The 18,354-nt window shown below is 41.8% G+C and overlaps 1 protein-coding gene across 1 annotated transcript in view; it reads left to right on the top strand.

The window, feature by feature from the left end:
• The window catches only part of LOC122669727 (TOM1-like protein 3), a 45,784-nt gene extending 33,999 nt beyond the window's left edge, over window positions 1–11,785 (top strand). Inside the window, exons 7-9 of the mRNA XM_043866568.1 lie at window positions 10,474–10,559; window positions 10,641–10,829; window positions 10,926–11,785. Coding sequence (XP_043722503.1) covers window positions 10,474–10,559; window positions 10,641–10,829; window positions 10,926–11,568 — 918 coding nt within the window. The 3' untranslated portion in view covers window positions 11,569–11,785. The remainder of the gene's footprint in view (window positions 1–10,473; window positions 10,560–10,640; window positions 10,830–10,925) is intronic.
• The last annotated feature ends 6,569 nt before the right edge of the window (window positions 11,786–18,354 follow it).

Genomic DNA, 18,354 nt, shown 5'->3' with positions numbered 1-18,354 from the left:
CTGTGGAGTTTGGAGGGGTCCCAAAGACTCCAAATGTGGACAAGAGGGGAATGGGAGTAGTTAGAAAGGAAAGACCAAGAGGGGGCAATGGAGGCAGAAATACAAGGGGTATTTTCAAGGAGAACTTGGGTTTTGTTATCGTGATCTTAGTATTAGCACAAGAAGCTAATACCGAGAGCACAGTGAGGAGGGTATTTTAGTTTAATTAGCCATTAAGTTGTTTCTTTTATTTTATTTGGATGTTTACTGTTTTACCCTTTAAGTTATTTACATAATGAAGGTTTAGATGAGAGAAACACATATCGTGAAACTCTCACAGTTCTGTAGATTCTCACCTCCTCTTCTCTCTCGGCTTCTCTTCTTCTTCTTCCTTTTTCTTAATTTATTTACATGGTATCAGAGCTGTAAGGACTGCTACAAATTTCGTGGATCACTGCTTCCTTATCTCCAGCATTCGATTGAAGTTTTAAATATTTTTTTGAAGACTTGAAGCACTTGCGGTTTCTTCTATTTTTTGTTTGAAGGGGTACAACACCCTATGCTGTTTTTCGGATTTGTTTAGAGACTAGTTCATGCTATGAATTAAGAACTAGGTCTCTCTTTTTGTTTGAGGAATATTTGAAGAAGTTTTTAGATGAAGTGAAGATTTTGTCAGGGTTTTGGTTGAGGAGGTCGATTGCTGCCTCCACTGTTTGTATCGGATTTTGTCAGGGTTTTATCTGAGGGGATTGATTGCGGCCTCTATTGACTTCTATTGATTGCGGCCTCTATTAACTTCTATCAAGGTTCTTTAGTCTCTATCGATTTCTGTCCCTGTTTTCAGCATTCTTCATTCTATTTTATCTTCACTTCATCAAGTAGACCATGGGTGATGAGTTGAAATCTGTTGAAGGTTCTAAGTCAGTAACCACAGATTTTTTCTTCCTCTTCCAATCGTATTACCGAGAAGAAGTTGGAAGGGGTTACCAATTTTTTGCAGTGGAAGAAAATTGTTCGGCTAGTGTTAACTGGTCGTGATCAGCACAAACACCTCTTCGACACTAAGCCTGAGCATGACCCTTCGTGGGAGACAGTTGATGCTCGAATTTTGGGATAGATGCTGAATTCTATGGATCACCAAATTGTGGACCTGGTGACACACATTGACACAGTGAAGGAGTTGTGGGAGTATCTTAATGTTTTGTATTCTGGACAAAACAATCTTTCCCGCATTTATGACTTGTCCCAAGAGTTCTACAGGGTTGATAGGAAGGGTCGTACTTTGACCTAGTACTTTGCTGATTTTAAGAGAATGTATGAAGAGCTTAATTCCTTACTTCCTATCACTACCAATGTGGAACAGATGCAGAACCAACGGGAACAACTTGCTGTTATGGGTTTTTTGGGAGGTCTTGAGAAGGAATTTGACTCTGTTCATTCCCAAGTTCTTGGTGGTGACAAGGTAGCCACTTTGTATGAAACCTTTTCCAGGGTTCTTCGTGTTTCTCAGGAACACACTACTGATGGTGATACTTCAGCCCTGGCTTCTTTTCCATCCAACCGTGTGCCCAACAGTGCGGCTGGTAGTGGTGGTAATGTCAGTTCTGGTGGTGGCGGCCGTGGTCGTGGTGGTGGGGCTAGTGTTTCTAGTATGGCACCTGCCTTGGGTACTCAGGGTACCTCTGATGTTTCTGGTGGTTTCGTGCGCACTTGTCATCATTATGGTCGTCCAGGACATATCCAACGTTTCTGTTGGAAACTACATGGCAAACCAACTCAGCAACAGTTTGCCAATTCTGCTACAGCTGATTCTCCTGTTTCTCCACAGCTAGAGGGTAAGACTGTGAGGATGTCTGATGATCTCTTCCCGTCTCTGGATCATTGATTCAGGGGCCTCCGAGCACATGACTGGCGTTTCAGGTATACTTTCTTCTTTTCAGCAATCCTCTTCGAGTGTCACTTTAGCTAATGGTTCCTTGGCTAAGGTGACTGGTACTAGTATTGTCCATATTACACCTTCTCTTTCTTTGTCTTCTGTTCTTTATGTTCCTGATTTTCCGTTTAACCTTTTCTCTGGTAGTCGATTTATTAAATCCCATAACTGTTCTGTAACCTTTTCTTCTGACTTTTGTGTATTTCAGGATCTTTCGTCGAAGAGGATGATTGGTAGAGGTCGTGCATCAAGGGGACTTTACATACTTGAGGACACTTCATCTATGGCGTGTACCGGTGTGGCGTCACCCCACCAGATTCATTGTCGTTTGGGTCATCCTTCGTTGGAGAGTTTGAAGCTTCTTGATGGTCGTTTTAGGTCTATTTCTAGTTTTAATTGTGAGTCGTGTCAGTTTGGGAAACTCCACCGTGTGAGTTATCCACCTAGAGTCAATAAACGGTCTGACCAACCACTGTTGTTTGGGGTCCATGTCCTGTCGTTTCCACTTTGGGTTTTCGTTACTTTGTAACTTTTGTTGATGATTATTCCAGGGTTACCTGGATCTATTTAATGAAAAATTGTTCTGAGTTATTTTCTATATTCTGTGCATTTGTGAATGAAGTGAATAATCAATTTTCACACTCTTTGCGTGTTCTCCGTAGTGATAATGCTAAGGAATATTTCTCTGCTCCTTTTGCTGATTTTATGACTCAGCGTGGTATTATTCATCAGTCCTCTTGTGCCTACACCCCTCAGCAACATGGTGTGGCTGAGAGAAAAAATAGACATTTGATAGAGGTTACTCGTTGTCTCTTGTTTGAGATGAAAGTGCCTAAATCCTTTTGGGCAGATGCTGTTTTAACATCGTGTTATCTCATTAATCGTATGCCTTCTTCGGTTTTACGTGGTGGTATTCCTTTTTCTTTGTTGTTTCCTTCTGAGCCACTGTTTGTTTTGCCACCACGTGTGTTTGGTAGTGTTTGCTTTATTTGTGATCATCGTCCAGGTGTTTCCAAGTTGGATCCCAAGGCTCTCAAGTGCATGTTTGTTGGTTATTCTCGTACTCAAAAGGGTTGTCGTTGTTATTCTTTTGACTTGCGAAAATATTTTGTTACCGCTGATGTATCTTTCTTTAAGTCTACACCGTTCGTTCAATCTTCTAGTACTGTGTCTGACTTAGATGATGATATTCCTGTTACTGTTGTTTGGTCTACTGTTCACCATGCTCCGCAGGCTGCCTCATTACCGGCACCTCAACCTAGTGTGTATCAACGTCACCAATGGAAAGTATGTCCTTGGACCCCTGCTACATCGACTTCTACGCCATCTCCTACTTTGCCGGCAGATCCTGTAATTGGTAATGATCCTCCTTCTTTGGAACGTTCTTCTGATCTTGATATTCCTATTGCTCGTTGTAAGGGGGTTAGGGCTTGTACCCAACACCCTAACTTTGTTTCATATGATGGTTTGTCTTCCACCTTTCATTCTTGTTTACATACTGTTGAGAACCATCCTGTTCCTAAGTCTGTCGCAGAGGCATTGTCGTCCTGGTTGGAGGGCTGCTATGGGTGAGGAATTATCGGCATTGGCAGAAAATCAGACTCGGGATCTTGTTCCCTTACCTTCGGGGAAGACTGCTATTGGTTGTCGCTGGGTGTATGTGGTGAAGGTGAATCCTGATGGGTCCTTGGCTCACTTGAAAGCCCGTCTGGTTGCTAAGGGGTATACCCAAGTATATGGTGTGGATTACTTGGATACCTTTTCTCCCGTGGCAAAGCTTACTTTTGTTCGTATTTTGATATCTCTTGCTGCTACTTATCATTGGCCCTTATATCAGCTTGATGTCAAGAATGCATTCTTGCATGGTGATTTGCATGAAGAGGTTTATATGGAGCAACCTCCTAGGTTTGTTGCTCAGGGGGAGTCTGGCTTGGTGTGTAAATTGAAGAAATCTCTCTATGGGCTGAAACAATCCCCTAGAGCTTGGTTCGGCAGGTTTTCTGAAGTTGTGTTAGAGTTTGGGCTGACACGGTGTGATAGTGATCATTCAGTATTTTTCCGCTGTTTTGGAGGTAGAAAACTGTTTCTTGTGGTTTATGTTGATGATATAGTCATCACAGGAGATGATGTTTCTGGAATTGATGGTTTGAAGGCACACTTGCAGCAGAAATTTCAGACCAAGGACTTGGGAAAGCTGAAATATTTTTTGGGTGTGGAAGTTGCTCAATCAAAGAAAGGGATCTTGCTCTCACAGCGGAAATATGTTCTTGATCTTTTGTCAAAGACAGGAATGCTAGGTTCTAAACCTCTAGATACTCCTATGGATCCTAACTTAAAACTTGTTGTAGAGGATGGTGAGATTTTAGGTGATCCAGAAAAGTATTGGAGGCTTGTTGGTAAATTGAATTATCTCACAGTGACTAGGCTCGATATAGCTTTTCCGGTTAGTGTGGTGAGTCGGTTTCTATTTGCTCCTCGGACGACTCATTGGGAGGTATGCATATTTTACGCTATCTTAAAAAGGCTTCGGGCGTGGTCTTCTCTCGATGATCATGGTCATGGGCGGATAGTAGGTTTTTCGATCTTGATCGGCAGGATCTCCGCTTGATAAGCGATCTACTACAGTTATTATGTCTTTGTTGGTGGAAATTTGGTGTCCTGGAAGAGTAAGAAATAGACAGTTGTTGCCCGCTCCAGTGCAGAGTTAGAATACAGGGCTATGGCACATGTTACCTGTGAGTTGATGTGGGTAAAGCAATTAATGACTGAACTTGGCTTTGTTGATGGTGCTCTAATGAAACTGTGGTGTGATAATCAGGCTGCTGTCCATATTGCTTCAAATCCGGTGTTTCATGAGATGACGAAACACATTGAAGTTGACTGTCATTTCATTCGAGAAAAGTTACAACAAGGTTTGATTTCTCCAGGTCATGTCCGTACAGGAGAACAACTCGCAGACGTGTTCACAAAGTCATTGGGAAGTGCAAGAGTGGATTATATTTGTAACAAGCTAGACATGATTGACATCTATGCTCCTGCTTGAGGGGGAGTGTTATCGTGATCTTAGTATTAGCGCAAGAAGCTAATACCGAGAGCACAGTGAGGAGGGTATTTTAGTCTAATCAGCCATTAAGTTGTTTCTTTTATTTTATTTGGATGTTTACTGTTTTACCCTTTAAGTTATTTACATAATGAAGGTTTAGATGAGAGAAACACATATCGTGAAACTCTCACAGTTCTGCAGATTCTCGCCTCCTCTTCTCTCTCGGCTTTTCTTCTTCTTCCTTTTTCTTAATTTATTTACAGGTTTCAAGGAGACGGCAGAAGTCGGCATGTTTGGATTTAAGCTGGGATCGAATGTCAACTTGTTTAGCTAAGGAATTAATACCTTGGACGTTCCAGATGATTCAAAGAGACATTAAGCAGGAGAGGGGGATGCTGCAAGGCCTATAGGGGTTGGACGGAGGATGAGCCAGGCTGGAAGCCGAGGGCAGCTTTGATGACGGCGGCGATACTCTAAAGGGGGGGAGAGATGGCCATGACGGAAGGTAAGGGAGGCCCCTTTGCAGGAGAGGAGAGCAAAGGGGAAGAGTGCGGGAAGTCTCAAGTGGGAGGGGAGACTCTGATAGGGGGTTAGCCTAGTAAGACGGGTTACTCAAGAGACCTACAGAGATGGCTTGGGGGTAAAAGAGGGTTGGGTCGATGGGGGCAAAAGGGCCTGAGAGGAGGGTGGGCTGAAGGGATGGGACTAGAAGGGTCGGAGGACCAAAAGAGGTCGAGCCTGAAAAGGGTAACCGGGGTGGGCCCCCACAAAAGGCAGTTGGGATGAAATGAAGGGAGAGGGTGGATGGAGTAAGGGAGGTACAGGAGGGAGGGGGTAACTTCACTGGGGGTAGAGGGCAGGAGCAGGGTGATGAGGGCAACATGTCGATGGGCCAAAAGAGGGAATGAAGCCGACCAATAGAGGTGTCAGATGCTCAGAGGGGGTCAGAGCAGTTGTTGTCTTCACCACTGTGACTAGCGGATTAAAGAGCCATAAACCTGTTTAGACCATCAGTAGCAGAAAGGGGGACTATAGGTATAAGCGAAAGTCTGGCCTTGTGCCTAGGAGGGGAGCCAGACACCAGAAGAAGCTTGCAGCAAGGATAGTGGTGCCTACTTCTCCATCAATGGCTGGGGCTATGAGAGCCAGGGGTTCTAGCAGCCTTAAGGGGAGGTGGATAAATGGAGGAGCCAGGTTCATCCGCCATTGAGGATAGGCAATGGTCTTCGAGCACATCGGGAGCAGGAGATTTGGGAGAGCATTCCTTAGTGGGGTGACCAAAGACCTTGCAGACAGTTGATTAAGGAGGGAGCCATTCAAAGGGAATCTTCTATTGGAAGGAGAACCCTTCATCGTCCATTGTGGTAATTGAGGTCGGAGGAAGCACGTCAGCCGATATTTCTACTCAAATACGAACGAAAGCAAGCTTGGCCATCATTTTTGTTCGTTCATCTAAGTAGAGTGGGTTTCTAACAATGGACCCAATGGTGCTAAGGCATTGCTCACATCAGTAATGGAGAGGAAGGCCTGTAAGTGCTATCCACAGCGGAATGGATTGCAAGTCGACCTTGTTGAGTTGCAGGTATTGGTCCCATTGACGAAGGAAATGGGCTTTTTCCCACTTGCCATGGACCTTCCTAAAGATCTTTCAGCTTATTGTTTTCTTCAGAGAATTTGAAGATGAAGACTGCATTGTGAAGCAGGGAAGAATTCAACGTCCCAATAGTTCTCCATTGTTTGGTAAGGACATCTTGACTATATTGTAGGGGGTCTGCTCCCAATGAAATGTCCTACCAAACGGTTTTTCCATTTAAAATCTCGGAGTCGAGCAGTCCTGTAGGGCAAAGGCCGACTTTCTTTTTGCCAACGAGAGTGGGAGAGATGAAGTGGAGGGATTGGCCCTTTTGAGCAGGGGAGGGGGCTTGACTGAATAGGAAGCTCCAGACCTTGTTACTGGGAGTAGGGGGAAGGGGAGGGCCGGGGAGGGAGGGAGGGGAGGCGAAGGGACAAGGGGAGGGGCAGGGGGCAGAGAGACTGGGGGAGGATCGGCAGGTTGGGTGGCCAGGAGGAGCTCAGGCCTGAAGGTGGTGGTCAGGGATCTTCTTCATTCTCTAAAGTAAACTTTCACTAATTTGTTTGAAAGTCACTCCTCTCTAGCGCACTTGTGCACCGCACGGCGTGCAGCGCACATCGTGCGGCTGGGGAGCTGCAATCCAGTACCAGCACACATCCCGACATGCTGGCATGTGGATCGAGGCTTCCCAGCCGCATGATGTGCGCTGAACACCATGCCGTGCGGGAGAGAAGCCCAATCCGAACTCCTCTGATAGCCTGATTGTTATTGCTGTGTAAGTGCTCTTTCTCTGGCACTGCCTTTTGTAACCTGTATCATCTAACCCCTGGCAGCATAATAAAAAAACACTATCATTTTTAAGTCTACGAATTTATTGAAATTTGAGCCACTTAAGAGTTATTCTTGATGAATTATGCCACATTTTAGTTATTCGAGATTGCCTGATACATGTTAGGAAGGAATAATGATGACATTTTTCATAAGAAACATCGTCTCATTCTTATACTACATCCCTGAAAGAGGTGTTATTCCAAGATAGAGAATCTTAGGGATATTTCATCTGATTAAAGAAAAAGGTCTCAAGAGTTAAAAAAAGGGGATGGGGACATCACTCAAGGATTTATGCAGCCACATGTCACTTCATTATGGCTAGATGGCCAACATTATGTGTAGTTCTTTTTATTATGTTGTTGTATTTTTATTTGGGGCCAGAACTGTTATGTACTAATGTTGGAAGGGAGTTATTGCTGGAGAAGTAGTTATTGTTGGAAAAATAGTTATTAGGGAGTTATTTCCTTTTCTTTTCTTTTCTTCTTCTTCTTCTTCTTTTTTTTTTTTTTTTTTTTTTTTTTTTTTTTTTTTCATTTATAGGTTTAAAAAGACTGTATTTGGACATGGAAGACAATGAATGATGATGGAACTTGTGAGATTTTCTCCATTCTCTGCAGCATCAGTGATTCCCTGCAAACCTTGGAGTGAATCCAAGTTGGTGTGAAGCCCAAACTCCTTTCTCTTCTCTCTTAGGCTACCACCCTCTTCCTCTCCCCTTTTCCTTTTCCACCAGTCCCAATTTTCACTTTTGCCTTAAATTGTAACCTCAAACACAGTAGAGATTCATCAATTAACAGCAGGAGGTACTAAGGATACATTCTTGGAGTTTGGTAGTGACTAAGCATTTGATCACATCATTCCAACTCACGGGACAGCAAAGGTAGGTACTGCCTAACATGTAACTTTTATTAAATTTCTATGAATCCTAAAATGAATTTTCTGCACTTGTATTTTGCAAAATTTATCATTTATGGTTGCTGCTAAATCTGATTTTCTGCATGTATGTTGTCAGTTTTGTGTCAGTAGACCTTTCCAAACCCAAATTCATTTAATCCTTAGACTTGTATTCGAACACTCCCAAACCTGTCCTGCATCAAATTTAGTATCAGAGCAGTTTAGTACAACTTGTATGTGGATCATCAAGGATGAGCTTCAGCGCCTTAAACTTGATTTATTAGAGAGATACCAGATTTATTTTCACCGGAGGTGAATTCTTCCCACCCGTGGAGAATTGATGAGGACATCACTTGAGGATTTATGCAGCCACATGTCACTTCATTATGGCTAGATGATCAGCATTATGTGTAATTGTTTTTATTATTTTGTTGTAATTTTATTTGGGGCCAGAATTGTTATGTACCAATGTTGTAAGGGAGTTATTGCTGGAGATAGAGAGTAGTTATTGTTGGAAGAGTACTTATGGGGGGGGTTATTTCCTTCTTTTTTTTCATTTTTGGGTTTAAAAAGACTGTATTTGGAGATGAAAGCAAGCAAAGAAGGAATGAAGGCATGGGTGATTCTATGCAATTCTTGGAGTGAATCCAAGATGGTGTGAAGCCAATATGGAATGAATCCAAGATGATAATCTTTGTGGTTTGATGTGGTTTCCTAAACCTATCCTACATCAGAAAGCTTGGGTCCAGGAATAAGGCTGACACTTGAGACGAAGCTACTAACTGATACCATTAAGATAGTTTACTGTTGATAGAACCTCCTAATATTTGAGAATGACAATGATCAACAACTCTATTTGGGGCCATATTTGTTTTTCATCCTAAGCTATGTGTATCTTTTATCACCACTTCTCCTAGAGTCATTTTAGGTCTGGTCCTTGTTCTTTATGCTCCTCTAATCTGAACCACATCATTTCAAACTTACCGGTGTATTTAGAGATCTTTGTTGCACATGTCCATGCCACCTCAATCGACTTTTTCTCAACTTATCACGATTCAGAGATACTACTAAATTATCTCAGATGTATTCATTTCCTATTTTATCTTTTCTGGGTTTCCTTGTCATCCATCTCAACATCTGAGTTACATTGGTTTTGCTTATATGTTGTTTCTTTAACACTAAACTTTTAGCTCCATACTTCATTGCCGTTCTTATAGCCATCCTATAAATTTTTCTTTCATTTTTTAAGGGGGGGGGGGGGTGAGGGGCGGGGAATGGGACAAACAAAAGTTGTGAGCTGTTGTCAAAGTGAAAAACTTCTCATTGTTTTTTATGGGTTAAAAAAGACACTTGTTAACTGCTGTATTCTCCAAATTAGGGGTGAAACAGGGCCGGGTTTTTTAAAACCCTAGCCTAATCCTGAGTCCTCTTAGCTCAACCCAAGCCCAACCTCGGCCCTAGGTCGGGCTGAGATATCTCAGCCCAGGCCCAACCCTGCCGGGCTCAGCCCAGCCCAGCCCGGTCCTGATTGACCCTGATTTTTGCCAAGGGCTGGGTTGGTCTTGATTGACCCTGGTTTTTGTTAGGGCCTGGTTGGCCCTGACTTGCCCTGCTTTTTTGCCATTTATGTCGTCCTACGCATTAAAAAAAAATGAGACACACGTGATTGGGTGTTGGTTTGTTTCATACTCAATTGACTATTAGACTTTTCTTTGGGTTAAAAAACTTAGTCCAACTTAAAGTTGTAAATATTTTCGTGCAATAGATAATTAGCCTTTGTTTTTTTGAGTATACCAGTAGATAATTAGATATTAAACAAAAATCGCCAAATGTAAACAATAAATTGTTTAGCATAAACTAACATAGGGCCAGGCCGGGCTGGGCTTAGCCCGAGGTCTCAACCCTGGCCCAGCCCAACCCTTACCCAGGGCCTGAAAATTTCAATCCTAACCCGCTCTCAAGGTTGAAAAATCCAGCACAGGCCCTGTTCAGGCTCAAGACGGGCTCGGGCCGACAGGGCCAAACTTACACCCCTACTCCAAATAAAGCAACACAAAGACTCATTTGTGAAATAACTTTTGGGACTTCACTTATTTGGAATGTAAGATATTCTCTTCGGATTTTATTCATTCCTCAACTTATCGTAACAATCTAGTCAATCATCATTAGTGTCTTCTAAAGTTTAATTTACTGACTTCTGATTTTGCATCTTCTGTGCAGGGTATAAGGCAAGAACTGATAGTTGACCTTGTTGACCAGTGCAAATCTTACCAGAAGCGTGTGATGATTTTAGTGACCAATACTACGTATGTAAATGCTTTAAATTGTTTGTAGGTTTCTCATCATTTAAAATATTGAACCAACTGATGTCATTGCTTTCATTTCAGAGATGAGGAGCTTCTATTTCAGGGGTTGGCATTGAATGATGAACTGCAGCGTGTGCTTTGCCAGCATGATGACATGGTGAAAGGAACTCCTTATGTGAGTGGAGTAACAGAAACCTCATTTGCACCTCTTGTGAATGTCAACCAAGAGGATGACGAATCAGAAGACGATTTTGCACAGCTAGCTCACAGGTGAATATTTTATTGTCTCAACCCTGTAGTTTAAGCTTTTAGAACTATGTTGCAAGTTGACAAAGCTTAAATAACCATTGCTATTAAATATTGCAGGTCTTCAAGAGACAACGCACAGGGGCAGGCTAGGAAGCCTGGCAATAGTAAGAATGAACAGCATGTTAACCCACCACTGCTTCCTCCACCCCCCTCATCAAAATGGCCAATTAGTAAAGATGCTGGCAAGGTTGATTATCTCAGTGGTGATGCCTATGGATCAGAAAGATCCTTGGAACCACCGGAGCCGAAGCCCTCTGTAATTCCATTTCATTCTGACAACACACAGACAAGCTCTCCATCTTCCCCTCCGTCACATGCAAAGGACTCAACCTCGTCTTCTGAGTTCTCTGGACCACCCAAATATGATATACCTGTGCAAACAGCAAAGTTTACCGAGAAACTACCCCCTGCCCCTGGGGATGTCCAGTCTCCAAGCCCACTACCACCCCCACCTTCTAAATATAATCAAAGACAGCAGTACTTTGAACATCAGCAAGGTTGGTCAGGTGGTGCTTCGCATAATGGTAGTGGATCAGGATTTTCATATGATGGGTTAGTTGGACAGACACAGAATATTTCCCTTAATAATGGGAAGACAAACTCTCAGGACTCATTGACCTCAACAAAATCAGAGGATGCCCTCTTCAAAGACTTGGTTGATATTGCAAAGGCCAAGCCATCTTCATCTAAACAAAAGTAGTCACAGGTCATATTGAACTTTAGTTAGGGGCTCCAGATTATGCTGTAGTATTACATTCCATGCATACATAAATATTGGTTCATATGGCTTGCATTGAATGAAAGTGGGCAGGAGCAGTTGTCTATGTTGTGATGTAGGTTTTGTATGTTGCCGTGAGGACAACATTATTGGTTGCCCTAATGTTGCGGATGGGAGGTCCATTCATCGGAGATGGAGTATATGAAATGCGAATGTATAATATTGGATATCAATTTGAACCTTTTTTTTTTTTTTTTTTGGTGAAAGGGAATTTTATTGTAGTGAAAGAAGAGGCCACAGAGCCGCAAGAAACAGTGCCTGAAGCCCCTTAAAATCCCTTTTTAATGGGCATGTGGATGCAAGCATCTCCCTAACCTGTTTTAAGAACTTCCAAAACATTTCTGCTATGACCCCTAAAAGTCCATTCAGCCGTCCAGAAATAGCCTGACCCTCAAAGCCAGTATCTCTGAGGCCTGCAAGTTGCTGGAAATCCACAAAATCTGCAACAGCTCTAAAATCCAGAACAGCACCTCCAGCTTTTTCAGAGGGGCCAGAAAGAATGGGGTAGGACGATAACAGATTGAATGAGAACCTAGATGAGAGATAGATGCCTGTTGCCCTCTGTTGTGAGCTACCCATGGAGTTTGTTATGAATCGACATAGAATAGATAGATAATTTGCATTCCTGTAATTCATTAATAGGTGGCAAAGGCTACTTGTTCTTTGGCAGGCGAAAAAGAAAAGGGGTGATGTGATCCTTTATGGCAAAAAAAAGTTTTTGTTGAAAAACGGAAATCTAGGGTATTGACGCTATAGGAAAAGTCACCCCCAAAGCGTCTAATGGACATGAGTTTGTGTTAGTGGTCATCGATTATTTCACCAAGTGGGTTGAGGCATAGTCATAAGCCAAGCTCACAGCAGTCAAGATGACAAAGTTTCTTAAAGAGAATATCATCTGCAGCTACGGCATGCCTCAAGAACTAATCTCGGAGATTTGCAAGTGTCTCACCAATCTCTTTCTTTGTGTCCTGCTACGAGGTATGAGGGAACCATTCTGAGTAGGAAATGGTCCAATGCTTTTGAAGCTTACATTGACACCTTTCACTTCTCCAGCTTGAGGTGTGGATACTTGGATAGCTAAAATGAAAAATTTTCCATGCTTCAAATTAATGAGGTTGGTGGATCGAATGTGCAAAGACAGTCTTTATATGGTGAGGAGAACATGCATTTGCTTACCATATTGAACCCCCAAACTCGGAACAAAATGTGAAATTTGACTAACGTTTTGCAACCACCAAACAACTATTGAGCCTTATCCCAACTAAAAGGGGTTGGCTACATGAAGAGGAAACGCAAGGTAAAAATGAAGAAATGGGATAAGAAAAGTAATGAAAAATGAAAAATGAAAGTAAAAGGAAAGACATTATCAAACAGTACGGCTCTGTTTGGCATGCATTCTCGGAATGGATTCTGGGTTTGGAATGTATTTTGATATTCGATTCTTCTCTTATTTTTGGCTTCAAAATGCATTTTAGACCTAAAAACTATTCCGAGAAAGCATACCAAATATACCCTAAATTGACCAGAATTGATGCATGAATTATTTGGTCATCCTATAAGTTATCAAATAAAATCATCATCCTTCATTAGAGAATTTGGCAAATTGATTTTCTCCATCATAATGCAATCTATCTGTGTTGGCATGTAAATTTTGTGGTTATGTTGTTTGCTTCATCATTTAAATGTCTATTGATTTTCAGTCCAATTCAATAAAAATTTTTTTTGTGTGATAATGAGTACCTTCTTTTTTTTTTTTTGGTGCGGTTAAAATTAGTGCAAGTTTGTACCAATGGATGCAACATCTAATTCATCTGTTCTACCTAAAAATAGTTAATGAAAGCTTTGAGATTCTTTTAGAAGTTTTGTTTCACCAAGCCGTGAAGGTTCACCAGACCATCCTAGGGTTCACAAACCCCTATAAGGTTTTAGTATATTCCCTATCAACCCATATCCAAACCCCTTGAGCGATGGATACTCCATTGACTATGGGTATAAACAAGGTGAGAAATTTGAATCTTCAAGTGACCACGAACTTGTGAGACCCCATCCTCTTCTTTATTTCTTTCCTTTCTTCTCTCTTTGCAAGACATCTTCACCAACTCTTTTTTTAAATGGAAATTTTTTTTTTTAAGACATCTTCACCAACTCTTGAATGTGGGCTCAACAACCATTCAATGCCGTCAATGAACCTTCAAACTCATTAATGGTGGTTAGTGAGTGGATTTAATGCTCACAATCACTTCTCCTCTCTCTCTCTCTCTCTCTTTTCTTTTTTTTTTTTTTTTCTCTCCATAGGGTTTCTTAACTTTTGCTATCAAGAGAATGATGAAAATAAGCCCCAAAAGTGCTTTTCGTAACAGACAAAAAAACCCCTAACACATGGGCCTTTTTACCTGAAATGGCGAGCCAGTTGATGATTGGTTGAGGATCCGGATGGTTCCGGATTCTCCCGGGAAGTCACAGAATGCAACCCCTGATGATCCTGTGGATAGGATGGTGATTTGGATCATTCTGGCTCTCCCGGGAAGTAACAGTGTGTAATCCATGTTAGTTCTAGTGAGCGAACTAGGTGCCTCTGAAACAGACCCTTGGCCAGACTCCGTTTGCTCCAATTCTTCTTTTGTTGCAAAGCTAAGTCAAAGATCTTTGATTCTTGTGTTTTGATATCTTCTAGATCATGACTCGAAGTATAATAGAATACTTCTCTTTCAAAATATTACTAGGACAGCAAGAAGATCTTCTCTTTCAACATATAACTGTTGGAATAAATCGATCCGAATAGGGACAAAATCCCAAAAGCCAGGATCTCCATAGGGCGTTCAAGAACACAATCAAATAAATAATAGAAAATAGGGATAGAACCACTGACCTTGTTTCGCATCCATAGTGATGATGATTGCAGCGGAAAATAAAGAACAAAGATCTAGGTGCTTCCCCTCTATTCCCAAAGTAATTGGCCTGATGAGAATACCGAATGCGCAGGGACGACGAACACTGAATATCTCCCTCTCTTTCTAGAATGCACTCCTCAATAGCAATTGAGAATAATAAGTTGTGTTGGGTAGAGGGGGGACCTAGCTCTCCTTATATAGTAATCCCTATAGGGTCTGACTCATCACAGTTCCAATAGGAATCTATCTGGCCCACATTAAGCCAGTCCACATTAGACTTCTAATATAACTTAATGACCCCACTTTATTAGACCAAAACCCTAATTAGCCTGGTTTAGGGATTTAATTATGTCCATATAGAATTTTATTAGAGCTAAAATTCTAACATTCTCCCACTTGGACTTACATTAAATTCTTTATTTTTAAAAGGATTTAAAAACAGCTTTGACCAAAACAAATCACAGGCTAACAACTCTTTAAGAAAACTTTATGTGCACAATTTTTAAAATAAATTGGTCTAGAGGTCATATTAGAAAGTCAATCCTATCCCATAGAGTTTTAGACACCGAATCATGGCGGTAACTGCATCTATGATCAAGCGACACAGAGCCTTCCATGGTCACGAGAGCCCTCAACTCTACTAACATGGATACAATGTGATAGTGTGGCAACGAGATAATAGTCACGCAGTGATTCCTTATGTTTTATCAGTCCAAAATTTCTCTTCTTTAAGTGGCACAGGCTCACTAGAGAAATAAACTTCGTGATTCTAACGAATCTGTATGTCTCATCAGAAATAACTCGAGTTATACTTTATGTGTTACAAGACATACCTTTAGGCTAACAACTTAATGCCCCAGCCTTGCTTAAGGTTAACACATTCCTTAAAACTTTAAAATCAGAAATATATACATCATGTCAATAAATAAAACACTCATGTGTTTAAAAGAAACTGCATGCAATGACACCTGATATGTATATAAATCAAAGTTTACCATAAGGTAAAAATACAGATGAAAAGAAACTTTAAATTGAAATGAAGCAAAATAAAACAAACTCCCACTAACTAACCACATCCCATGATGCAACTAAGCCCATGCCCATGACATGTCTCTCAAAAACACAAGGGCGAAGACCTTTGGTTAGGGGATCTGCAACCATATCATCTGTACTAATATGCTTCACTGTAATGTCACCTTCCTTTACTCTCTCCTTTATGGTCAAATACTTGACCTCCATGTGTTTAGACCCTCTAAGTCCTTTATTGTTGTTTATAACCAACACAAGCAGAGTTATCACAAGATATCCGGATGGGTCTATCCACAAAATCTACAATAGTCAACTCCTTTATGAGATTTCGAGCCAAATAGCCTCGAGTAGCAGCCCCATAGCATGCCACAAACTCGCCTGCATAGTCGAAGTGGTCACCAATGTCTTTTTACTCTTCCATGATATCTGTCCCTCCCGCCATCAAGAAAACATAACTGATGTGGATTTCTGTCATCCTCACACCAAGAAAGTCGAGTCTGATACCCCACTAGCTTGAGTTCGGAACGTGTCTCGTAAGTCAAGATATAATCTCTTGTCCCCTTCAAGTACCTCAATACTTTCTTAGCAAGAACCCAGGACTAAGACCAGGATCTGATCGATACCGCCAAGAAGTCCCGTCACAAAAGTAATATCCGCAGTCCGGTGACTGAGCATACATGATACTACCAAGTGCGCTAGCATAAGGCACCTTCTTCATTTCATCCCTCTCAGCTTTATTTTTCGGGCACTGTGTCGAACTCAGTTTGTCACCCTTGAGAATAGGAACATTCCCAGGTTTGCAATCCAGCATACTGAACCTCTCCAGAACACGATCAACATAAGCCCTCTGAGAAAGACTTAATAAACGGCGAGAACGATCCCTATGGATCTCAATCCCAAGAACAAAAGAGGCCTCACCAAGGTCCTTCATGTCAAATTCCCTAGATAAAAGTTGCTTTGTATTATGCAACATCCCTAGGTCACTGCTTGCAAGCAGGATGTCATCCACATACAGAATGAGAAAATAGAATTTGCTCCCACTGACCTTGTGATATATACACTGATCCACTTTGTTTTCCATAAAACCAAACGAAGTCACAACACTGTCAAATTTCAGATACCACTGCCTAGAAGCTTGTTTGAGACCGTAGATAGACTTCTTGAGTCTACACACAAGATGATCTGAATCATCCACTGCAAAACCCTCAGGCTGAACCATATATACTTCCTCATCAAGATTGCCATTGAGAAAGGCGGTTTTAACATCCATCTGATGCAGCTCCATATCAAAATGAGCTACCAATGCCATGATCACCCTGAAGGAATCCTTCAAGGAGACTGGAGAAAAGGTCCCATTGTAGTCTACTCCCTCTCTCTGAGTGAATCCCTTGGCTACCAGCCTGGCTTTAAACCTCTCAACTTTTCCTTTGAAATCTCTTTTGGTTTTATACACCCATTTGCAACCAATGGGCTTACAACCTTTAGGTAAATCAACAAGCTCCCAAACATCATTATGTTTCATTGATTGCATTTCATCTCTCATCGCATCTATCCACAAATCTGACTGAGGACTAGAAACAGCGCCTGAATAAGTAACTGGATCGACCACACAACCAATATCATAGTCATGTTCTCCCAGATAGACCTCATAGATAGGTGATATAGCTGACCTTCTCTCCCTGGTGGATCTCCGTAATGGTGCCACTACTGCCTCAACCTGAATCTGAGGAATCTCAGCTGGAACTGCATCAATGATAGGATCCTCAACCGCATCCTGAATAAGAGGAATCTCATCAGGTGCTACATGAATGTCGGGGACGGTATCAATATCAGGCTCCTGAACTCCAGCAGGTGTAACCAATGGCACAGTATGCCCCACATCAGTCTGAATAGGTAGAAGAATGGGTACCGATGTACCAACCATGTGACTATCTTGAGCATCCGAGAACAGTCATTCTTTTCGGCCACATCAAATTCCGAAACTTCATTGTCTGTGACTCCACAATCCTAGTGCCTCCGCAGGGATTATAAAATTTATATCCCTTCGAATGATCTGGGTAGCTGACAAAGTAGCAACGAGTAGTCTTGGGATCCAACTTGTTTAAAGTTGGATTATACAACTTCACTTCTGCAGGGCACCCCCAAACTCTAAGATGGTTTAAACTGGGTTTACGGCCGGTCCATAACTCAAAAGGTGTAAGAGGAGCGGCTTTAGTAGGTACACGATTAAGGATATAAAGAGCAGTTTTCAAGGCTTCACCCCATAAGAACTTAGGTAAATTTGTCCTACTAACCATACTCCTCACCATGTCCATAAGGGTACGGTTACGCCTTTCGGCGACCCCATTTTGTTCAGGACTTCCTGGCATAGTAAACGACTAACTATTCCGAGTCCTCAAGGTATTTGGCAAACGAGCCCTTAAGCTGTCCAAAGATCGCCATGTCGCCATAATACTCACCCCCACGATCGAGATCTAACAATTTTAATAACTTTCCCTAATCTGTTTCTCAACTTCAGTCCTAAAAATCTTGAACTTGTCAAGAGATTCGGACTTTTCTTTAATTAAGTACAGTATCCATATCGGGAATAGTCGTCGTAAAAGTGATGAAATAAAAATTTTTACACAATGTGATCAATAGGGACCACGATGTCGTGTGAATGACCTCTAACAGTCGAACTACGGATCGCAGCTTTTCTTCTTTATTTTGGTCATCTTTCCCTTACAACAGTCTACACAAGTTTCTAGATCACTTTCGAGAGTAGGCGGGATGTCGACTTTATCGGCCT

The sequence above is a fragment of the Telopea speciosissima genome, chromosome 7 (assembly GCF_018873765.1).
Source record: "Telopea speciosissima isolate NSW1024214 ecotype Mountain lineage chromosome 7, Tspe_v1, whole genome shotgun sequence".
NCBI lineage: Eukaryota > Viridiplantae > Streptophyta > Magnoliopsida > Proteales > Proteaceae > Telopea > Telopea speciosissima.
Note: the sequence above shows the minus strand (reverse complement) of the source record. Positions and strands in the feature narration are given on the sequence as shown.